The 26,020-nt window shown below is 39.5% G+C and overlaps 1 protein-coding gene across 1 annotated transcript in view; it reads right to left on the bottom strand.

Moving 5' to 3' along the window:
* LOC126480868 (roquin-1) overlaps positions 1 to 26,020 on the bottom strand; it is a 231,080-nt gene that overhangs the window by 137,117 nt on the left and 67,943 nt on the right. Inside the window, exons 7-9 of the mRNA XM_050104246.1 lie at positions 10,574 to 10,805; positions 6,118 to 6,317; positions 5,782 to 6,004 (exon numbers count right to left, since the gene is read on the bottom strand). Coding sequence (XP_049960203.1) covers positions 5,782 to 6,004; positions 6,118 to 6,317; positions 10,574 to 10,805 — 655 coding nt within the window. The remainder of the gene's footprint in view (positions 1 to 5,781; positions 6,005 to 6,117; positions 6,318 to 10,573; positions 10,806 to 26,020) is intronic.

Consider the following 26,020-nt stretch of genomic DNA (forward strand, 5'->3'; position numbering starts at 1 on the left):
CATTACACCTGCATTGAACAACTTTCCAAACGCTCAATAAGTCTGGTTTCAACAGGATTAAGCGACATCACACACTGCATGGCAATCAATGGCATATGTGCAAGAATTGTTTGGCAACTGTGTGTTCTCACGATTCGGTAACATTCCCTGGCCCCCTATATCACCAGATTTATCCGTTTGTGATTTTTTCTTGTGGAGCTACCTCAAGAGCAAAGTCTACATGACTCGACCAAGAACCCTGGATGAGTTAAAACAGAGAATTTGAGATGCAATTCACAGTATCCCAGCAGAGATGTTACAGCACTCAATGAGGAATCTCAACAGCAGATTTCATGAATGCATTCATACAGGAGGACACCATCTAAAGGACGTAATTTTTAAAAATGATAAATACCATCAATGCAATTTCTTTCCTTCATCACTTCTAGTTTTATTGGATTGTGGAAATGTTTCTGTTTCTCTCTGTCACCCTGTATCAACTGTACTTTCTCTTCTTCCCATCAAAGGGTAATTCCATGCTTTGAAAAAATCTTTAATGTCATTTTCTTAAATTTTTTTCTTTGGTCTTCTGAATATTTTACACTGCATGTCAAAAGATTTTTATAATGGTCTGTTTATTCCTCTTCTGTGAAATAGTTTATATGGGCAGTAATTCTTCCTATTTTTGCAAGTAGTTTTCATGGTTTTATACACCACCATTTGCCATTCATGAATAACAACTTCTATGTCACTAATCTAATGTTCACAAGATCTTAATTAGTCTTCCTCCTGGCCTCCCCTGTAAATGCTATGATTACTTTGGGGTAGATTCTTAATATCTGCCTTTTCCTTCTCTAACTACTCTGAAATTTTATGTGACAAAATTTTTGAATCTTGAGTCTTGGGGTATATGTAAATTCACTGCGATTACAACTCACACAGTGAGGGTTCTGTACAAACTTAATTATGTATATAGACAGTTCATCCATTCCGGGAATTGATAATCTCAATCAATTTTGCCTGTTATTGACACTGGTACAGGCAAGATAACAGTCCCAGGGATTCCCAGGTTTTAGAGACTGTTTCAATTTCAATAATATAGTAGTAGTAGTAGTAGTAGTAGTAGTAGTAGTAGGGTACTCTGCCTTACGGGAGGTCTTGTCATGGATTAAGCCCCTTCCACTCTTGTCTGTCCATAGCCAGTATTTTCATTTCTGAATATCTGTCTCCTTTTATATTGTCCAGCATTTGGTATCTTCTTTTTCCTCTTTCCCTTTTTCCCCTCCACCATTCCTTCTATTCCTTCCTTCAATAAACAGTCCCTTCTCAAACAATGTCTTTTCCCCCTCCACCATTCCTTCTATTTCTTCCTTCAATAAACAGCCCCTCACACAATGTCCAATCCAGTTCTGTTTTTCTCTTTCTGATAGACTTTCAGCATGTTTGTTTCTTCTCCAACTCTTAATACTTCTTCATTTCTTACTTGGTCTTCCCATTTCACTTCTTTCCTTCTTCTCCATATCCACATCTCTAGTGCCTCCAATCTTCTTTCATCTTCCTTCCTCAATGTCCAGGTCTCTGCACCATATAGTGCAATGCTCCAAATGTAACATTTGGCAAGTCTTTTCCTCAGATCTTTGTTTAGTAGTCCACAAAGTAATTTCTGTTTCCTCTTGAATCCTTCTTTCACCATTGTAATTCTTTTTCTAATTTCTGTTGAGCAATACATATGATTCCTTATTACACTTCCCAAGTAATCGAAGTTCCTCACTTGCTCTATTTCCTCTCCCCCTATTTTCATACACCATTTTCTCCCCTCCCCTCCAATTACCATGCTTTTCATTTTCTTCTTGTTAATCTTCATTCCATATTCTTCTAATTTTGTGTTTAGACCATCTAACATTTGTTCCACCTCTCTTGAACTCTCTGCCAACACAACCATGTCGTCTCCAAATCTTATACACTCCACTCTCTGACCCCCTATACAAACTCCTCTCCTTCCATCAAAACTTTCACTAATAGTTTCTTCCATCTATATATTGAACAGTGTTGGTGATAAACAACAACCTTGTTTTACACCTTTCTCACTTCAATTTCTTCACTCATCACACTTCCTATTCTTACTCTTGCTCTCTGGTTCAAATATAAATTTCTAATTAGCCGTCTATCCGTCCAGTCAACTCCACGTTTCCTTAGGATTTCCATCAGTTTGTCCCATCTGACACAGTCATAAGCCTTCTCAAGATCAATGAACACAACATGCACCTTCCTTTGTTCTCCATGTACCTCTCCCCTACCACTCTTAGTAGCCCAATGGCATCTAGTTCCCAATCCTCGCCTGAAACCAAATTGTTCACATCTCCTGTTATGTAATTCAGCTTTCCATATAGCCTTCTGTTGAGCGTCCTCAGCAAGACTTTGGCTGCATGCGATATCAGGCTCACTGTCCTATGTTCCTCAAACATTTTGCTGTTCTTTTTCTTTTCTATAGGTATTAAGATACTTTCTGTAAAGTCCTTTGACCATTTTTCTGTCATGTATATTTGATTACACAATTCAATCAGTTCCCTATTCCCTTTTATCTCCAATGACTTAACAGTTCCGCAGGAACCTCATCAATTCCCATTGCCTTTCCATTTTTCATCTCCTTCATAGATTCTTCAATCTCACTAGTTAGTATTGCATTTCCTTTGTCATCATCTGCAACTTTATCTTCTTCTTCTTCTTCTTCTTCTTCTTCTATCATAAGGCCATCTTCACTTGGTCAGCTGCCTGCAGCGTATAGCCATTCTATATATTCTTCCATCTTCTCATTATTTCTTGGGGTTCACTCACCATTTTACCATCTGCTACCTCTACTTCCTTTAGTCCGTTGTTGTTTCTCTTTTCCCTGAATGTCAAATCCACTGCTTCTTTGTACATCAAATCATATTTTCCTTCTTTCTCCAATTTCTCTATCTTGTCACACTTTTCTGTCAGCTATTTCTCCTTTGCTTTTTCTGTCTCTCTTCTTAATTTCGTTATTTAACATCCTGTAATTGCGCTTCTCTTCTTCTGTGTTTACAGTTTTCCATTTCCTGTTATCATCCATCTTGGTTATCGTATCTCGCGTTACCCATTCTTTCTTCACTTTTTTCCTCTCCTTGACTCCAAGCATTTCCTTAGCTGCCATTTTGATCTCATTTTTTTAAACGATCCCATCTTCCTTCTGTGCATTCCGTTTCCTGTCCTTTCATTATGATTTCACAATACGCATTCTCTAATTTTTCAGAATTGCCAGTCTTTCAGTTTCTCAAGGTTAATGTGCTCTCTTCTCTGTCCCTTGCTGGTTCTTCTCAATTTAACTAGAACTTCAGCTATTACTAATATATGATCTGAATAAATATCTGCCCCTGGATAGCCTTTGACAGTCTTTAGGCAATTTCGGTATCTTTGTTGTATCATTAAGTAATCAATTTGATATATTTTGTTGTCAAATCGAGATATCCAATTATACCGTCATCTTTTGTGGTTATCAAATAGATTATTTCCAACTACCATGAAATTTTCATTGCAGTATTCCAACAATCTTTGCCCTCTCTCATTTCTTTCTCCCAGTCCAAATTTTCCCAGAGCTTTTCCTTCTGGTCCTTCGCCAGCTACCGCATTCCAATCACCCATTATAACAATACATGCATTTCTTTTCTCTCTCTCTGCTAAGTTTTCTATCGTCTCATAACATTCTTCTACCTCTTCATCTGAATGATCACGTGTTGGCATACAGACCTGGATGATAACTAATTCTTTTTCCCTTTCAGTCTCATCATCATTATTCTTCCACTATCACATTAAACCTTGATAACCTTGTCCTTCAATCTTTTACCTATCAAAATTCCAACCCAATGCATTCCATTTTTATCTTCACCTGTATAGTACAATCGGAATGCGTCACTTTTTAGTTCTCCACAACCATCCCATCTCACCTCACACATTCCGAGTACATCCAATTTGTTTCTTGTCATTTTATGTTTGGCGTTTTCTAATTTCCCTTTCTGGAGAAGGGTTAAAACATTACAAGTCCCAATCCTCAACAAGTCTTCTTTCTTCTTCTTCTTCTTCTTCTTCCTCCTCCTTTTCCATTTGCCCTAATCTCTGGAGTCCTCACTGTATTCCCCTCCCGGAGTTCCGACTGAGGGGCAGCTTTACCTCTGGAATATCGTACAAAGAGGTCCATCTCATGAACGTCTAGAGAAGTAATTCCAGTGGTGGTTTTCCATTGTCTTTCACTGTCTTCCACATCCTGTCAGCTCGCTGACCCAGTTTCCCGCTGAGTTTGGTTACCCAACCTTCCACTGGGTTGGCTCAGCTTAACAGGGGCACGACGTGTAAATGTGACAAAATCATTCAGGAGGCAGGTACTCATTATTATGATAATCAGTAGTTCTCCATTCAGGCAGACTGGGTTGCAATGGTAAAAGTCAAACATCAGGGAAGGAATGACACAACACATGTCTGAATTTATCAAGCACCAGATATCCTGGAGTAATTACTGCTCGTAGATATTGCATATCAAGTTGTATGTGAGACAAACATTCACAGATAGTCTGTGGATGTTCGTTTCACATACAACTTGAAACACCCTATCTAAGTGCAGTAATTTCTCCTGGATATCGGATGGATAAATTTTGAAATGCGTCATATGAGCAGTAAAGTTATTCCTTGCTTGATTTTTTACTTTTACCACTGCGACCCAGTCAGCCTGAATTCAGAACTACTGATTGTTTTAATTTCAAGCCTGATGTTCGATAGCAAATGACAAAAGAATTTATTTATTATTATTATTTTTTTCCCGTGTGATACAATTACAAATACACAATTTTTCTTTACTTGCACCTTCAAACATTACTTCTTGTAAATTTCATCACTGTAGATCGACAACAAGTATCCTTTAGGTTTTGATGAGTCTGTTTGTGAGTATCAAAATATGAGTCATAAATGGCTGCTACCTTTTGATTGCATTGATTTAAATGTTAACATTTATTGTACCACCTAGGAACCACAGGCCTCAGTATGTCACATAAATTTCAACTTGATACTTCTTGCTGTTCCTGAGAAAAAGGGGTTTCTAACAGTCGGACAGACACATAAACAACAAAGCAAACCTATAGGGTTTCTGTTTTTACCAACTCGAGGCATGAAACTCTACAAATTCATAATAGTGTGGCAAAAAATCAGAGTAACTAGAACTGTTTAACGACAACTACAAAGAGATGTGTTGAAAGAAGACAGCATATTTTCAATTTCATTTGTGAAAGCATGTTATTCATAACTGCAGTATAAACACTTCATCAGATTCCTTCTCCGCAATAATAAACTGTGTTAGTATTTTATTTTACTGAACATTGTATCTCTATTACTTGTAATATCTAGTTTTGATCATTTGTTTGTCACCTGCATGTTGTCTGTCTGCTCCTTTCTCTCTCATTTTAGTGTCTGGCACTGATTTTTTATCACTTCATACATATTTTATTCAATGCTGGTATATAATTTTGTCAGTGGGTTTTATCAGCAAATTCACTGTGACAAAACACATATTTCAATTCTTGTATAGATTTTCACACCACCTATAAGTCCACCACACTTGTATTTGGTAAACAACATCTAGCTTGAGGAACAGAAATGGTAAGCTAATGACAATGGAATATGCACAAAAAATTACACATCATCCTTTCACCACTGAGTAACTTATGACTAGGGTTAATGGCTAGACGATTGAGGTTATCAATTACTTTCACAGAATCTATCTAACAGAATTTATGCTACCTGTATATGTCTGACGTGAAATTTCCTGGATTGGGAGCAAACATTTGCTGCTGAGGCGTTTGGTACACTGAAGAAGTTGGCTGTGGGCCTGGTGAAGGGTAAGTTGCACTGTAAGGTCTTGCATACTCGAAGCTTCCTGGAGGAATTGAAACGCCAACTGGTGGTCGAACAACAGCAGCAGCAACTGATGGGACTTGAACAGGTGTTGTACTCCCAATGAAACCTGCAACATTCACAAGAAGTATACGTAACTTACTGTAGTTCAGAGAATCTCAAAAGCTTCAACTCTTTAAAAACAATATAAATTTTATGAGAGACACTACAACAATACAGTACCTTCTCTTAAAACAGAGTTCTCAAAAGGGGCTGATGTAATAGATGAATTGCTGTTGGAATAAAGCAAGTCATCTGGTTGTATGAAGACCTTGTCATTGGTATGGAAGTCATTTGTCTGGTTCTCCTTTTGGTTTGCATCCGACCCCTTGGATTGTGTAGGATTACTTCTCACAACAGCTTTTCGATTCTTTGCTCTGTACCTACCACAAGTAAAAATATTATTTATTTTAAATTTTTATATATAATACAAAAAACAGATATGAAATTTATCTAGCAGCCCTGCAAGAAACAAGATACACAGGAACTGGCACATGGAAACATACAAACATATTCCAAGCTGCAATGGATCGAAAGATGGAAATTTCTGAAAAGGCATAGGTTTCACGCTCAGTAAAACAATAGCAGGGGTAATAATTAATTTTCAACCATTTGATAACAGAATAACTGTTATTAGACTAAGAGACAGATTCACAAATATAACAGTAGTTATGTTACACATCCAAAGTGAGGTTACTGGAGAATGAAAAGAAAGGCAGTTTCTAGGAAAGACTTGAAGAAGTAATTAGTAAGACAACAAGGTATGATACGGAGCTCATTGTTGGAGAACCGATGCTGAAATCAGAAAGGAGAGCTTTTGGAAGGGAATACGAGGGATAGAAAGTTTAAATGCTGAAAGCAATAACAATGGAGTGTGGTTACTTTGATACACATTTACAGCCAGCCTCAGGATTATGGCCACATATGTTTCTTGGAAGGACAGTCACAAGGAAACTTGTGTATTGCCAGGTAGCAGAACAAAACACTGAATAAACCATGTGTTGGTAGACCAAGTGCATAAAAGCAGTGTAATGAATGTGTAAACTACAAGAGGAGCCGAGGCAGGTACACTACTTAGTCATGACAGATGTACAACAATGAATAGCTATAGCAAATCTAAGGGGAAGAAAGAGCATAGAAGAATGGCATAGCGATGTAGACAAATTTAAAGATAATGGTAAGGCACAGGAATTTGTCATTAAGTTTCAAAAGGGATTTGAGTTTCTAACAATGGAAGACAAGCTTGACTTTGAAGACCAGTGGGAAATGATAAAAACAAGAATGGAAGAAGGAACAGCAGAAACGAATCTGAGAAAAAAGTAAAAGAAAGAAGAGTAGCAAAGGAAAAAACACCCACAAAAAGACTCTAATGAAAGCAAAGAAACATATTAAAGTGCTAATTGGTAAATCAAAAATCTTCTCAGAAGGAAAAGGGAGAACATTTTGAGTGTCTTTAGACCAGAAGGGGGTAAAAACTGCAAGGAATGCAATATCAATTAGGTTCTTCATAAAAGGATATTTATCACAGATGTGTGTATACCACAGATGTATGGTATTATAGATAAAAATGGTAAGACGGTTTCGAAATTAACAAAAAGTATGGAAATTTGGAAAAAGTATTTTGAGGAGCTTTTAAACGTCAAAGATGGAAGTACAGAAATGGAGGAACAACATAAAAACCAGAAAGTAGATCCATTAGCTGCAATGCCTGCAATGAATGAGGTAGTGCAAAACAAATTCACAAACTTTTGACCAACATTTTGAATGACGAAAGACTGTTAGCTGAGTGGAAAGAAGCAATCATAGTATCAGTCCATAAAAAGCGTAATAAACAAGAATGCAGAAATTATAGAGGTATCTCATTAATTAGTACAGCCTACAAAGTGTCCAAGAAGATTCTCCAGAAAAAGTAGAAACCTCATTTAAAAGGGGTAAAAGATGAGAAATGAAAGGGATTTCTAAAGAATTGATACACCACTGATCAAATATTCGCACTAGAAGTAGCCATATGAAAATAATAGGAATACAGCAAAACAATGACAATATTGTTTGTTGATTTTAAGAAAGCCTACAGTAGCAGGAACAGAGAAAAGTTGTGAGACAAAATAGAAAAGTTTAGAAGACTACAGAAAATTGCAAATCTTATAAAAGTTGCACTGGAAGGCTCAAATGGGATAGCGAAAATGAAAGGAGAATATTCCACGGCTTTTGACCTAAAAACAGGCAGGGAGAGAATATCACCACTCTCGTTCAATATAATAATAAAGGAAATTGTGGATGTAGCAAGCGAAGCGGCAGTGGGAATAGAAATGAATGTACTTGCCCTTGCAGATGAGATAACATTAATTGCTGAAAAAGTTGATGATCTAAAAGTACTCACAAGAAAGCTATTTAAATTAGTAATAGAGGCTGGATCGGAGGTAACTGACAAGAAGTCAAAATTCATTAGGGTAGTAAGAAATTACATGGCAAAAATGTGGGATGCCCTGGAGGCTGATAATCACATGTTCGAAGAAGCAGACAAGTTGAAATATCTGGTAACTAAAGATAACAATGAAATGAAATTATCGTATTAAAATAGTAAGAAACAATAAACAGAAGCAACAATCAAAGTGGCATCCAAAACATATTACTCAAAACATTACTGTCATAAAATTTCTTTTTCAAGAGTAACCAAAATAAGAATATGCAAACCTATAGCCAGACCGGTGTTATTACACTAGTGGCCATTAAAATTGCTACACCAAGAAGAAATGCAGATGATAAATGGGTATTTACTGGACAAATATAATACACTAGAACTGACATGTGATTACATTTTCACGCAATTTGGCTGCATGGATCCTGAGAAATCAGTACCCAGAACAATCACCTCTGGCTGTAATAATGGCTTTGATATGCCTGGGAATTTAGTCAAACAGAGCTTGGGTGGCGTGTACAAGTACAGCTGCCCATGCAGCTTCAACACGATACCATAGTTCATCAAGAGTAGTGACTGGCGTATTGTGACGAGCCAGTTGCTCGGCCACCATTGACCAGACTTTTTCAACTGGTGAGAGACCTGGAGAATGTGCTGGCTAGCTGCAACATGCGGTCTTGCATTATCCTGCTGAAATGTAGGGTTTTGCAGGGATCAAATGAAGGGTAGAGCCACGGGTCGTAACACATCTGAAATGTAACGTCCACTGTTCAAAGTGTCGTCAATGTGAACAAGAGGTGCCCGAGACATGTAACCAATATCACCCCATACCATCACGCAGGGTGATACGCCAGTATGGTGATGACGAATACATGCTTCCAATGTGCGTTCACCGCGATGTCGCCAAACATGGATGCGACCATCATGATGCTGTAAACAGAACCTGGATTCATCAGAAAAAATGACGTTTTGCCATTCGTGCACCCAGGTTCATCATTGAGTACACCATCGCAGGTGCTCCTGTTGTGATGCAGCCATGGTCTCTGAGCTGATAGTCCATGCTGCTGCAGACGTCGTCTAACTGTTCGTGTAGATGGTTGTTGTCTTGCAGACGTCCCCATCTGTTGACTCGGGGATCGAGACGTGGCTGCACGATCTGTTACAGCCATGCGGATAAGATGCCTGTCATCTCGACTGCTAGTGATACGAGGCTGTTGGGATCCTGCACGGCGTTCCGTATTACCCTCCTGAGCCCACCGATTCCATATTCTGCTAACAGTCATCGGATCTCGACCAACGCGAGCAGCAATGTCGCAATATGATAAACCGCAATCGCAATAGGCTACAATACGACCTTTATCAAAGTCGGAAACGTGATGGTACGCATTTCTCCTCCTCACACGAGGCATCACAACAATGTTTCACCAGGGGACGCCAGTCAACTGCTGTTTGTGTATGAGAAATCGGTTGGAAACCTTCCTCATGTCAGCACGTTGTAGGTGTCGCCACCAGTGCCAACCTTGAGTGAGTGCTCTGAAAAGCTAATCACTTGCATATCACAGCATCTTCTTCCTGTCGGTTAAATTTCACGTCTGTAGCACGTCATCTTCGTGGTGTAGCAATTTTAATGGCCAGTAGTGTATATGGGAGAGAGAAATGGAGAATAGATAAGTATAAGATAAATCAAACAATGGAAAATCCAGGCTGGATTATTAAGATATAAGGTGAGAAAGATAAAGGTTTTTGAAAATAAAATCCTGAAGATATTTGGACTTATTTGTGCAAGAGAAGAATTGCAAAGAGAAAGAACAAGCAGCTCAGGAAGATATATGATGAACCAAATGTTGTTTCGAAAGACAAGACACAGAGACTGATGTGGGCAAGTCACTTCCACAGACAACAGGAGGAATCAAGATTTAGAGAAGTGTCAGAGAATAAACCCGAAGAACGAAGCCCTTCACACAGACACTTGGAGTGGCCAGGTGGCTACGGATCTTCAGATACTTTGAGCAAGAGAAAAAGGTATCAAAGACAAAATGCTGTACTGGAGGCGACCTGCCGAAGCCAAATACCAGAAGTGGTTTGTGGGATCAGGAGAGTAAGAGTAAGTAACTACACATAATATGAAAGATGAAAGAACAAATTTATGTTTATTAAATGTTAGAAATTGCATTTACATAGCAATTAAGTAAATGCCACTTCGGTAAAATGAGCACTTACTTTTCAAGCTCTTCTTCTGAATGAGCAAATGTACAGTTTGTCCCACGTGGACAACTACCTCGTAAGGTGTGATCTCGGCACATGCTTATTTTGTATTTTGGATTATGCGTATGGCTTGTCTCTTGAAGTCTTCGACTACCGTGATGTTGAATAAATTCGACTAGGCCAGTTACTACAGTTCTCACAGCTTCAAGGGCACCACAGCACTCGGACCATGTTGGTGAGGTTGATTCTGATTTGAAGAAAGATTGATGACAATAACACAGTAAAATTTAATGCAATGCATCAGTCATCAAATAAATATATCATATACTGCTGTACAAGGCAGTAATACCAGTTATAATTAAATTTATGCACTTCCTAAAACATTTCTCATAATGATTAGATGTAACATGATCCTAAAATATAAATTGATACTCAGAAATGTGTAATAAGCTCAGTGCAATTTATATATACCTAGTTCACAGAATTATTTGCTGAAAAGAGAAATCTGCTAAAAAAGTCTATTCTATACATATGACCAACATAATAACATCTCTACATGATATTTGACAACCGCCCATTTGGTCACAATACTGATGCAACAAAAAAAGCAAAGGTACAGCTGTTGTGTTTTCGCATTATCTGAACTAACTACAGAATCTGTAAGAGATCAGACAATAATGCCATACATTGTTTGAATGTAGTTCCGGACTGTATAGAATGTAGTTCCGGACTGTATAACAAAAATCTAAATTTGGATGATAACAGCTGTTGTTATGTGATACACAGCTGAAAATGGTAGAATACAGTGCTGCCAGAGGATCTACAGCATTTTAATACTGTCATGGATGTTCATCTTGGGTCACATCACATCAGCCAGGGATAGCGGCCGTGTGTGTGTGTGTGTGTGTGTGTGTGTGTTTTCTGTTTCTAAAGAAGGACTATTTTATTTGAAAGCTTAAATGTATAGCAGTCTTTTCATTGTGCCTGTCTGTGACTCAACACCTCCTCTATGTGGTGAGCAGAAATCTATTGTGGTTCATAATATCATTGTTATTACATCCCGAACTTTCTTTTATACTATAAAATTTGTAAATAAGAGAGACGGTGATGTGGAGAAGATGACAATAATAACACTGTAAAATACGTATTTAATATGTCATCACACATCACAAACACAATTACACAAATAGACCTTTTTGGGAGAAAAAATTACTCTTGGCAGGGCACCCATAAAAAATAAAGACCAATGCTGATTCTGTTCAGTCAGTGTCTACACAATTCTGACACATAAAAGATTTTCTTTTTTTGGTAGAAACTCATACATAAATTTTATGTACGAAATTCTGGACGTGCGTGCAAATTAACATACTGAGCGACTCCTACTGAACTATACGATACATCCGACTACTAAATATCTTGAAAAATCAATAATTTTGTAACATTAACACACTTTGTGTGTGTGTGTGTGTGTGTGTGGGGGGGGGGGGGGGGGGGGTCAAATCCTAATTTTAAACTTACACAAACCATTGGTCAATGGCACGAAGAGCAACAGTCTACAACAGAAAGCAATTTATACAGTTTTCTTAAATGACGTAATTATTTATTCGCTAGTAAACAATCTTCAATTTACTGGTCTGCAGTATAAACTAGAAGAGTGTTTTTTTAAATATAAAATGATAAAACTTTAGTATTATAGTGTATGCAATTAAAACACCAATTATTCTTATTGAAATTTTACATATTCTAATACTAACTTTGAAGAGATTTATTTTAGAAAATTTAGCATGGAAGAACTTTACACGTCATAAACAGGTAATTCAAGTTATATTTGCGTTCTCTGTTAACCTTGATGTCACAAGTGAAATTATTTGCCTTGATCTTTTATCATTGAAATTTACAAAAACCATTAATTATAATAATGCTGAAAGTAGGATGTACTGTTAATAGTCTATATATGGACTACTGTCAAGATAAAGTATGTTCATTTGTTAAGTAGTTGCTACAGAGTAGTATTTGTCACTCTGTTGTTGTAAAATAGCTGTGATAGAGCTATTGTGTCAGGCACCTGTTTTATATGAGTAAATAAGAAAATTAAAAATTCAGTTGTGTTGGATTTTTATTTCAGAAAGCAATAATACACAATCACTAAAAAATGCAGAATAAGGAAAAAAGAAAGAGCATAAACAAAAAAAGTAACAAACCTAGGACATCTGCAGTGAACAATTGCCACCACCTTCAAATTCTTCAAGATAAGTATATAAAACAAAAGTTTTTTTGTTTCCTGATATAAATCTTCTACAACATGCAAGACACCTCATTTAACTGCCAAGGAAAATGTAATTTATAACTAAAATTTTGAGCAAATTTAGCTCTTGGATTGAAATTGGTAATGTAGGAAGGTGCGCTGCACTTCCTATTAATCGCTGGCAATTCAGCTGCCCTGCAGGTGACTTTTTTTTTTTTTTGTCATGTCTAAAAGTAACTTTATACCTAGACAATTAATTTTGTAACAGAGTCAAGCAGCACACCATCATTACTGTATTTTAGCTTCACTACAATGTTTTTCCTACTCATTCACACCAACTTACATTTACCCACATTTAAGGCAAACAGCCCCTAGTACACCAAATAGAAATTCTGTCTTAATTGATTAGTGACTGAATAGACATTTTTGACCTGCTTACAGGTATAATGTACGACCATAATTTTCTAGGAGTCTTGTAAAGACCTTTTGCCAACATCTGTCTATATCCAACTGATACTGACTGGAACCTCTGAGGGAGACATTATGTTCTAAATGAACAAAACATAGCTACAACCACAGAGACCATGCGACTACTGAATAACATATTGGTATTTTAGAATATGAGCGATTACTGAAGGTCCAAATTAAATAGCACCAGTACTTTCGGAGGAGCAAGCAATTAAAAACAAAAGAAGAAGAAGAAGAAGGAAGAAAGAAAGAAGCCTGTACAATAATGATGCCAATGGCACTGCCACAGTTGTAACACTGGTTCCTCTCATAACACTGAAGTTCAGCACTGCTGCGCTTGGCTATCATTTGCATAGGTCACCGGTCTGGGTCTCCCAAGCGTTGTTGGCAAGTGGGATGCATTCAGCCCTTGTGAGGCCAGGACATAATGATGACTATCAATACAAATACTGTGAAGAGCAGCAGCCTACAGTGCTTATGGCAGTATGTAGAGTAGTGTTTGTCTTCTTCACCTTTCATTAGATGGGGCACAATTCCATTACAGTGCAGTAGCAAAATGAATCAATTATGTTTGTGTATACTAAAAGCTGTGCTGTGAAAAACGTGGTGCATCCTGCAGTAGTTGGAAGCTGCATTACAACTGTGGCTGAAAGATGGCAACATTGGATTGGGATTGCTAGCACGTGTCTAATTTCCTGGCTAAAAAATGTAGGATGTGTGGTAGGATTTCCACTGGGTCCTTCTTGTCTTAGTCCAAGCAAACATTCTCGAAGGAATAGCTTTCAATGGAGATCTACTGGAATGTTTACGAAAGATAAAGTGGTCACTCAAAATCTTTTACAAAGGGCAAAGAGAAAGAAAAAAAAATGGACCAGGAAGGACTGCAAATGTTATCTTTTCCAACAAATCATGTATTGTTTATATGGGATTGATGCACAGGATTGTGTGGGAGAGACGGGTGAATTCCGCAGGTGATATGCGGCATTTGATGGCTGTAGAAAGTCTCATGAGCCGAAGTTCACACCCGTAAGTGGTGAGTCTGGCATCGCTGGTGTAGCCCCAAGTGATAAGCACTAATGGTGCTGCTGCTGTTGGGGAAGGCTGACTGCCATCCACATTGTCTGGGAAAGGATGCCAAGAAGGTCCCATGTCGGGCAGAGAAACCTGTGACATGCTGGATCCTCAGCTGGGTGTTATGCGATGAGCACAGCATCGAATGGAAGACAAGCCGGCAGCCGTGACCTGGTGACCAGTAAGGGTGGGCCTGGGGTGGCTGGTAGTGACTAATGTGTGGGCTGCCTGAAGCCAGTCCAGAAGGCAACAGTACCACATCAATAACAGATGGGTCACCATGGGCAGAAAAACATGGAACAGAAAATTGGATCAATCGTTGTGCCAAAGCACTTGGTAGGGACTGGTGTTGTGCAAAAACATGAGGGAACATAATTTGTCATGTGCTAGCACACAGCATGGAAAAATGATATACGGAAGAACTTGAGGGGATTGTGTGATACAGAAGGGCTTAGGAGGGAATGTGTGGTAGAGAAGAACTTGAGAGGGAAATGTGTTTATGTGGTTGCAGCTGTGGGGTGGGGGTGGGGGGTGGAAGAACTTGGGGGGGAGGGGGAATTCACGAGGTGTGGGGGCGCTTCTGTGAGGGCGGTAGGGGGGGGAGGGGCGGATCATGTGGTACGGAAACACTTCTTGGAGGGAATTGTGTGATTTGGAAGCACTAGGGGGAGGGAACTGTGCTGTGCAGAAATACTCAGGAGAGAATAGGACATTTAGTGCATAAATTAGGCACAGAAAGGAAACTTCAAAGACCTGTGCACACAGGAGACATAAAAACAAACAAAAAGCACATACAAGGCGTAGGATGGGACTGGGCCAGGTGCAGAAGGCAAGACACACATCGGGAACAGAGAGAGAGAGAAACATGATGTAGAGTCGAAGTGGAAGAAAATGTCAACACCACCTGCAGAGGAGGAGGCTGTGACAGTGCAGTCTGGCAACAGCAAACCCTGGTGGGGCAACAGAGATGGCGGTGGGAAGCAGCTGGCATCAGGATTCCAAACACAGGGCCCGGAGTCATGCCAGAAACAAGAGGTAGCGCCACTGGTGGGTGGAGGTGGTCAGTCCCAGCAGTGCACTGAGGACAGTGGTCGGTTACCTCTAGAGTCATGATGGCATCAGCCTCAGGTTCAGGTTCTATGCTGGGAACCATCAACCATGGCAAACACAGAAGAGCCACTTTGTTGAGAAGCTCCAATCTGCGGGTAAATAGACCAGCAAGCCAAAGCCCTATGTAGCAGGACCAGACACACATGTAAGCATTCATTCGAAAAATAACAAATACCTTCTTGCCAATTAATATGGCAGATGAGAAGAGCACTGAAGAACCTCACTAAAACATTTTCCTCATCGCCAGTTAGTATGTCTGCTGCGGGCGGTTCCAAAAGTAAAGGCCCACGTATAAACTGAACAGAACCTTGTTTGTAGTAAGAAACATAATTGGTAGACAGGTCTTGAAAAGTCATTAACCAAAATACGCTCTTTTGGTTAAGTCCAAAATAAACTCTTCTGTGTTGAACACAAAACAACCCATCCACCTGGTGATGGGGGAAAACGGAAGTCATGAATTAAAGCTTTTGGCACACTAAAGAGACAAACCAAGCCCGACCAAAGTTTATGATATTCTTTTTTTTTGAGAGATGAAGTCCAATTAAAGTTAATGACGCACTTAATACTGAGTCCAAGTTCTCAAGGAGAATTTACAAAGTCCTGTGAAGCCAAATTATAAAAAATCAGAGAAATACTAAAATCCAAAAGTTAATCTTCCCATCGGGGCAGCGTCATCTTCACGGAAGACCCACTGCAGGATCTAGGATGAGAAGGCTGGCTCGGAAGGTGGTGACAGTGCAGTGACAGCCCCAAAGTGAGCTCCTGATTGAGAAAATCCACACTAATTCGGTGCCTGATCCAGGAAGCCCATTCTAATTGAACTGGTGTTTTGCTTCCTGTCATGTCACTGGTCTAAGAATGAGATCAGTGGTGCCAGCAACTTCTGCTGGCACTTTGTTGGCCACCTGGTAGTCAAGTGTGTTGTGGCAGCCCTTGAGTATCTTCTGAAATGGAGCAGGCTGCCTGTGTAGCTTGGTTGTGACACTGGTTGCAGACAGAGTAGAGGTAAGCCACACAATACTGCAGTTTGTCTGCCATCTTAAGGAGTACTATAATATTAGTACAGAAACCAGATGGCAGTTATAAGGGTCAAGGGACGTGAAAGGGAAGCAGTGGTTGGGATGGGTTTTAGCCTATCCCTGATGTTAGGTTAGATGGCCTTGGGCAAGTACAGAAAGGGCAACAGCCTCAATGGGTGCGGGGCAAAGTCAGGACATGCGGGGACCAAGCAGCAATCGGTATTGTAATTGTCAACTGTCGAAGCTGCGTTGGTAAAGTACCAGAACTTCAAGCGCTGATAGAAAGCACCGAAGCTGAAATCGTTATAGGTACAGAAAGCTGGCTTAAGCCAGAGATAAATTCTGCCGAAATTTTTACAAAGGTACAGATGGTGTTTAGAAAGGATAGATTGCATGCAACCAGTGGTGGAGTGTTCGTCGCTGTTAGTAGTAGTTTATCCTGTAGTGAAGTAGAAGTGGATAGTTCCTGTGAATTATTATGGGTGGAGGTTACACTCAACAACCGAACTAGGTTAATAATTGGCTCCTTTTATCGACCTCCCGACTCAGCAGCATTAGTGGCAGAACAACTGAGAGAAAATTTGGAATACATTTCACATAAATTTTCTCAGCATGTTATAGTCTTAGGTGGAGATTTCAATTTACCAGATATAGACTGGGACACTCAGATGTTTAGGACAGGTGGTAGGGACAGAGCATCGAGTGACATTATACTGAGTGCACTATCCGAAAATTACCTCGAGCAATTAAACAGAGAACCTACTCGTGGAGATAACATCTTGGACCTACTGATAACAAACAGACCCGAACTTTTCGACTCTGTATGTACAGAACAAGGAATCAGTGATCATAAGGCCGTTGCAGCATCCCTGAATATGGAAGTTAATAGGAATATAAAAAAAGGGAGGAAGGTTTATCTGTTTAGCAAGAGTAATAGAAGGCAGATTTCAGACTACCTAACAGATCAAAACGGAAATTTCTGTTCCGACACTGACAATGTTGAGTGTTTATGGAAAAAGTTCAAGGCAATCGTAAAATGCGTTTTAGACAGGTACGTGCCGAGTAAAACTGAGGGACGGGAAAAACCCACCGTGGTACAACAACAAAGTTAGGAAACTACTGCGAAAGCAGAGAGAGCTCCACTCCAAGTTTAAACGCAGCCAAAACCTCTCAGACAAACAGAAGCTAAACGATGTCAAAGTTAGCGTAAGGAGGGCTATGCGTGAGGCGTTCAGTGAATTCGAAAGTAAAATTCTATGTACCGACTTGACAGAAAATCCTAGGAAGTTCTGGTCTTACGTTAAATCAGTAAGTGGCTCGAAACAGCATATCCAGACACTCCAGGATGATGATGGCATTGAAACAGAGGATGACACGCGTAAAGCTGAAATACTAAACACCTTTTTCCAAAGCTGTTTCACAGAGGAAGACCGCACTGCAGTTCCTTCTCTAAATCCTCGCACAAACGAAAAAATGGCTGACATCGAAATAAGTGTCCAAGGAATAGAAAAGCAACTGGAATCACTCAATAGAGAAAAGTCCACTGGACCTGACGGGATACCAATTCGATTCTACACAGAGTACGCGAAAGAACTTGCCCCCCTTCTAACAGCCGTGTACCGCAAGTCTCTAGAGGAACGGAGGGTTCCAAATGATTGGAAAAGATCACAGATAGTTCCAGTCTTCAAGAAGGGTCGTCGAGCAGATGCGCAAAACTATAGACCTATATCTCTGACGTCGATCTGTTGTAGAATTTTAGAACATGTTTTTTGCTCGAGTATCATGTCGTTTTTGGAAACCCAGAATCTACTCTGTAGGAATCAACATGGATTCCGGAAACAGCGATCGTGTGAGACCCAACTCCCTTTATTTGTTCATGAGACCCAGAAAATATTAGATACAGGCTCCCAGGTAGATGCTATTTTTCTTGAATTCGGGAAGGCGTTCGATACAGTTCCGCACTGTCGCGTGATAAACAAAGTAAGAGCCTACGGAATATCAGACCAGCTGTGTGGCTGGATTGAAGAGTTTTTAGCAAACAGAACACAGCATGTTGTTATCAATGGAGAGACATCTACAGACATTAAAGTAACCTCTGGCGTGCCACAGGGGAGTGTTATGGGACCATTGCTTTTCACAATATATATAAATGACCTAGTAGATAGTGTCGGAAGTTCCATGCGGCTTTTCGCGGATGATGCTGTAGTATACAGAGAAGTTGCAGCATTAGAAAATTATAGCAAAATGCAGGAAGATCTGCAGCGGATAGGCACTTGGTGCAGGGAGTGGCAACTGACCCTTAACATAGACAAATGTAATGTACTGCGAATACATAGAAAGAAGGATCCTTTATTGTATGATTATATGATAGCGGAACAAACACTGGTAGCAGTTACTTCTGTAAAATATCTGGGAGTATGCGTGTGGAACGATTTGAAGTGGAATGATCATATAAAATTAATTGTTGGTAATTTGCTTAGAAAATGTAGTCCATCAACAAAGGAGGTGGTTTACAAAACACTCGTTCGACCTATACTTGAGTATTGCTCATCAGTGTGGGATCCGTACCAGATCGGTCTGACGGAGGAGATAGAGAAGATCCAAAGAAGAGCGGCGCGTTTCGTCACAGGGTTATTTGGTAACCGTGATAGCGTTACGGAGATGTTTAATAAACTCAAGTGGCAGACTCTGCAAGAGAGGCGCTCTGCATCACGGTGTAGCTTGCTCGCCAGGTTTCGAGAGGGTGCGTTTCTGGATGAGGTATCGAATATATTGCTTCCCCCTACTTATACCTCCCGAAGAGATCACGAATGTAAAATTAGAGAGATTAGAGTGCGCACGGAGGCTTTCAGACAGTCGTTCTTCCCGCGAACCATACGCGACTGGAACAGGAAAGGGAGGTAATGACAGTGGCACGTAAAGTGCCCTCCGCCACACACCGTTGGGTGGCTTGCGGAGTATAAATGTAGATGTTATTCAATCTGTATATTGACCAAGCAGTGAAGGAAACAAAAGAAAAATTCGGAGTAGGTATTAAAATCCATGGAGAAGAAATAAAAACTTTGAGGTTCGCCGATGACATTGTAATTCTGTCAGAGACAGCAAAGGACTTGGAAGAGCAATTGAATGGAATGGACAGTGTCTTGAAAGGAGGATATAAGATGAACATCAACAAAAGCAAAACGAGGATAATGGAATGCAGTCGAATTACGTCAGGCGATGCTGAGGGAATTAGATTAGGAAATGAGACACTTAAAGTAGTAAAGGAGTTTTGTTATTTGGGGAGCATAATAACTGATGATGGTCAAAGTAGAGAGGATATAAAATCCACTAACAACTTAGTGGATTTCCACCCATCAGAATGTCATATTGCTGACAAATTTTTCCATTTTCTTTTTGGAGAATTATAGCAAGGATAAACTTTGATCTTATAAATGCATGTTAACTGTAGCTGTAATTATTCTGTTACATATAATGTATGGTGTGTGAACGAGGTGCAGTGACAGCAGAGCTACATGCTAGCAGGAACTGGGACCACAGATGCTGAAGGATATCAAAAGGTGATGTGCACAAAATATCCGGCCAAAAAATGGCAGCACCTGCAATTCTTACAATAAATGGTAATGCTGTGTGGCTAGGGCATCTAGTCAGGCCTGGTGAATCTTTCGAGCTGGGAATCGAACCCGGACCGTTAGGTATGACATTCCGTCTTGCTGACCACTCACCTACCAGGGGCAGACATCCTTACAATGACTTTAAAGAATTAAAATACATTCCTTGGTACATTAAAAAATGGTCTATTTGAATTTTTAAGTTGTGTATGAAGTCAGAGCCAGACTTGGGAATTCACTAATGTACAAGGTTACATCGTTCCGTGTAAATACACGAGAAAATATTAAAGGGAATGCATTTTAATTCTCAGCTTAGACATTATGTGGGTATGATTAATAAAATCCTGAATAGTGTCAGTACATACACCATGTGGTGGCTTGTGTAATATGGATGTAGATGGCAATGCCTGAAGAGGAAAAGTAGAGGCTTTTAAAATAGAAATTGGCAATGCCAAATAGGCCTTGGTGTCTTTTAATGAATAAACTTACTGTCAAGATAATAAAGAAGCAGTGTGACTAACACGATGTCAATCAATGTATAACAAACTGTGATGAATAAAGCTCCAGTGGTACAGCAGAACTTACTTCATAATTGCAGCGAGAAGAAGTTATATCTCTTGCCACTTTTTGCAATTTTAAAGTCAACATACTTGCATGAAAGCAGCAATAATATTTAAACAACAATAGATCAAGTAATCACAAAAGAATCCGATGAGTATCAATTTAAAGTTCTTTTTTTGAATTTCTGGAAAGAAAAATTAAATTATTCTTTTCATTCAGCGGTCTATTAATAGATATTTCTGAAACAGAGATATCGCCTGGGAAGCTCACAGCATGTTGAAGAACTGTTACTGTTTGATGCTGATTATTGGTTCTACTGCAGTTAAAGTATTATCTTCTTCCCAACTGAAAGAATATATAGCTGGTGATTTGTTCGAAGATCCTTTTGAATAATGAATGTGAGGTAACATTGCACTCTGTGTGCCTTGTACTAAAACAGTAATAAATATCAGACTAGAATTATATTTGTCCCCACAGTTGTATGAGATACCAAGTCATACAAGACCAAAATTATTATCAGATCGTACGACATATTTGCTTTCATTATCAAGACTATTTTTAAGTAGTCAGAAACAAAATAAAACAAAAACACAGTATCAGATAAAAGGACATTGTTGCATGGTGGTGCAGATTTCTGTGCAGCATCACAAGCATGACATTTGAAAGTACAGTGTGGATAGATGAAACTTGGGTTATGTTTATGCTGAAGTGAGGAGACAATGTCAGTGCCTGCCAAAAAAGGAGCATGAATTGTTGTCTTATGTGCAGATAAGAACAAATCTGACAATATCATCAGCCATTTTTTATGAATAATGCCCTGTATCATTCAGTTGTTCACAGGACACCAACATTGGCAACCAAGAAAAATATTACTATTCAACGGTTGAAAAGACGAGATGTGGCTCTCAGGAAAGATTTAAAAATGACACAATTCCACAAAAGGAACCACAGTTTCCAACCTACATAATTTGTTTCCTTCAAATAAATTTCATATACTAGAGGTACATGGGAACAAAGAAAAAATTACATTGCAGCAAACAGCAAAGAGTTGAATAACTCCTTGTGGAAGCAGTCAGCCAAGTGACTAGTGAGGAGTAGAAAAACTGCTAATAGCTTTACTGTTCCTGCACCACTCTCAGGTGTTTAAGACGAGAACATGCCATCACCCTATCATTATTTTGTGAGTACTTTTTTACAATTATTACTGTTAATATACTGATAAACTGTTCAGTGTGACTCTAATCTGTAGGAGTATACGAGTCTACTCACCGAAAAGCAGTACTTAATTTCTAAAATTTTAGGTGCTGGATAGCACCTCTTCAAACATACAAAATCGCAAGTTGTGATTTTTGAAACTTGTCTACATCTGCACCTACATAAAACAGAAAAACCAGGATGGATTACTCTCCATCAACATAGATACTCTCCATCTACATAAATACTCCACAAGCTACCGTACGGTGTGTGGCAAACACAAAAAGAGGAGGAAAAAAACAACTTTCTATGTGCCTCTATATGAGCCTTAATTTCTCATATCTTATCTTCGTGGTCCCTACGTGCAATAAATGTTGGCGGCGTAAAATTGTTCGCCAGTCAGCTTCAAATGCTGCTTCTCTAAACTTCCTCAATGGTGTTTATTGAAAAGGACATTGCCTTTTCTCTAGATTCCCTTTTGAGTTCCCAAAGCATCTCCATAACACTTACATGTTGTTTGAACCTACCGGTAACAAATCTACCAGCCCGCCTCTGAATTGCTTTGATGTCTTCCTCCAGTCTAACCTGGTGCGGATCCCAAACGCTCGAGCAATATTCAAGTATAGGTCACACCAGTGTCCTACATGCGGTCTCCTTTATGAGTGAACCACTCTTCCCTAAAATTCTCCCAATAAACTGAAGTAGATCATTCACCTTCTATACCACAGTTCTTATATTCTCATTCCACCTCATATAACTTTGCAACGTTACATCCAGATATTTAAACGACTTGACTGTGCCAAGCACGACACTAATAATACTGTATTTGAACATTACAGGTTTGATCTTCCTACTTATCTGCATTAACTTACATTTTTCCACATTTAGGACTAGCTGCCATTCATCACACCAACTGGAAATTTTTTCTAAGTCATGCAGTATCTTCCTACTGTCACTCAACTTCGACACCTTACCATACTCCACGGCATCATCAGCAAAAAACCACAGATTGCTGCCCACCCTGTCCAATAAATCATTTATGTATATTGAGAACTACATCGTCGTAATCACAGTAAATGCCCTGGAAAGCCCGAGGCAAACATTACAAAAATCCACCGAGAGATTGCTACCGCATGTGAGGACGGTTCAGTACCAGAGCCTGAAACATGAAGGTTAGTCATGCTACAAGATGGGTCCTCTCCCACCCACTCTACTCACCAGACCGCAGTCCAAGTGACTTCTACCTCGTTTCACAATTGACAAAACCACAGTGTGGGAGGTGTTTTCAAAACGGGGAATGTCCTCATGGCATTTCAGCATCTTCCCCACTGTTGGCAGTGCTATGCGTATGCACTGGGGACTATTTTGAAGCACGATAGTGGATTTTGATTCTTGTTGTTCCATTCATACTCGTACACAATAAAGTTACACAGAGACCCAATGTGTGCGTGTCATTTCAACCTCCTGTAAAGGAACCCCATTTTGCGTTGTCATTCAGATACACCATGACCTCCTGTACAGGAACTCTATTTTGTGTTGTCATTCAGATACACATTGCCGTACCGGTTAAATGCACATAGTGGGATTCTGATGTCATCACATTATCGCCTGATATATGATAACCGCCATGACTTACAAAATGACCCCTGTATCTGTAAACATCATACACCAAATTTATTATAGGCAAACAGCAAGCATGCATTACAGGCCAATCAGGACGTTCCCTAGATAAAAAGAAGTACAAACAAACTTGTGATAGAACGAGAAATCATTTTTTACAAAATACTGTTCTGAAATTCAGGTTTTTAAAACATGGCATAAATAGCGACAAGGAAGAAACAAGAGTTTGTGAAAGTAAATTATACAGATGCTCATGTTCAAACATGTTTACGTTGTTTATTTCTGACTGACTTACACAGCACGAGATGCTGTCCTGCTACTAGATCACTGGGACTGCCAATAGTCATAAACAAAAGGCAATATGTACTGATCACAACTTTGGAATGAAGCTCAACCTACCTTGTTTATACTGTAGATCTCCGAGGTTGCTGGCAATTGTAAATGAAAGGACAGAACAGACAAATGTTACCGGTATGTACCAGTCACAACTTTGGAATGAAACTAAACTTGCCAAGCCCCCCCCCCCCCCCCCCCCCCCACCTAGTCCTATACCTATACCTCTACATCACAGGGATGGGTTGGGGTGTGTGATGATGCATAGCTATCTGAGCCATGGGGAATGGCACACACTGAAGGTGACATGGCGATGTGAATTAGGAGGGGTGAAGATAGAGGAAGGGGAATTTGTTGGGTATGGGAACAGTGGATTACCACAGACTGGAAACAGGACGATTATGCAAGCGATGGATGTGTTGCTAGGATAACTCCTTTTTCGTAGTTCAGAAAAGCTGGTGGTGATAAATTTATGCATACAAAAACAACTTGTGTCTTGCTTTGGTTTCGTTTTTATCATTTGAGAATATGAGCAGCAGTGACTGGGCATGGGGTGCCATAAACTGATAAGCCGCATCTGGGAACATTTCCATCTGGTCACGAGAACTGTCAATAGCATGATTCACCACACAGACTATAACTTTCAATAAAATATTATTAAACTGTCATCATGAATCTGACAATTTCAGTATCATATTTTATTGAGTTCTAACTTTTTTTTGTATCCTTATTTTGAGCCCCTTTACATCCTGTCTAACATAAACATGCACTGGTCAAAAACTGAAGAATGCATTTAGTGTTCTGTTTTACTGCATCTGCATCAAATGGAGAATTCAGCCGAGTAAACAGTAAAATTACAAGGAGACAAATGTCTGGCCAATACTTACCTTTCAGAGGGGAAATTCCATTACTGCTGATACACATTTTAAGAAAAAAGAACCTCTTCCTTGCTTCCATAACAGTTAGTTTCTTAATTAAGGAGGGAAGAGGAACAGGTTTGTAAATGTTCAACACAAGGGGCAGGTTACCTAGATTCCACACTGAAAGAGAACAACCAGTTTTGAGGATGAGTGGGGGCGAAGTAGTACGGAAATAGATGAGAAAAAGACATCAAAGATAATACATTGTAAAGACTGTGCCAGCTTCAGTCCATAAATGATAGGAGTCGAGAAGCAAAGGCAGATTAAGAGAAAGACAAATTAACAGTGCAGTTAAGAGCTAGGAGGAAAGTGATGAAGTATATTTTTTGTGGGCAAAAGAAAAGAATAGAAAAGAAAAGAAAGAAGAAAACAGGAAAAGTAAAAAACTTAGAGTAAAAAGTTTAATAAAAGATATAAGTAAATGGAACAACTCACATTCAAGAGGGTGGTGGAATAACAGAAAACAATGAAGAACAAGTTTCCGTCTTCAAGCTCAGGGAAAATAGGGCCGAGTGGGATGATCCGAACTGTCTATTTGCTGTAGCAACCTCTCAGGTCCTGTAAGTCTCACTGCAGAATGTGGATCTTGGCGAATGGATATTGGGTCTCCCCAAGGCAGACAGTTTTTCTGGGACAATTCATGTGCTCTGCCACTTTATTAGTGTTCATTCTTACATAAAAACCAATGCAATGAACACGTTAGTAAACATAGGTTGCTGTCTTGGATGATGTGTTGGATTTAGTAGCGGTATGGGTGGAATAAGTGGTTGCTGGAGAGGGCAAGATGTGAGTTTTGTAGTAGGAACAATAGCAGGTATAGGAAATTTGTAGTTGGAATTTTGGTCTAGGAATGTGACATGGTTTGACAAGGATGTTACAGAGATTGGGACAGTGATGGAAGATTAAAGTGGGTCTTTTCAGGAGCATATCAAGAAGAGCTCTCATTTCAGGCTTGGCCTGAGAAAGTCTGAGCCTCAGTAGAATAATGTATTGGGGCATGACAAATGGGGTGCTTCTATGGTTTTTGGAACCAGATACTGTGTTTGAAAGAAGTTGAGAGGAAGAGACTGCACAGGAGATTTGCTGACGGACAATATCTGTGGTGTTATTGTTGCTAAAGAGGAAAGTCTAGATGAGGTAGCTGATGTAGGTGTTGAGGGGATCAGTGGTGGAGGTGATGTGTTTGCCCAGATATCTAGGCAGTAGGGAAGTGAGGATTCGATGTGGACTAGGTGACAGCAGTTGAAGTGCAGGTCTTACTGTTAATTGGTTGGTTTTTATGTGATGATCGGATGATAGTCAATGTGAAA

The sequence above is a fragment of the Schistocerca serialis genome, chromosome 5 (genome assembly GCF_023864345.2).
Source record: "Schistocerca serialis cubense isolate TAMUIC-IGC-003099 chromosome 5, iqSchSeri2.2, whole genome shotgun sequence".
NCBI lineage: Eukaryota > Metazoa > Arthropoda > Insecta > Orthoptera > Acrididae > Schistocerca > Schistocerca serialis.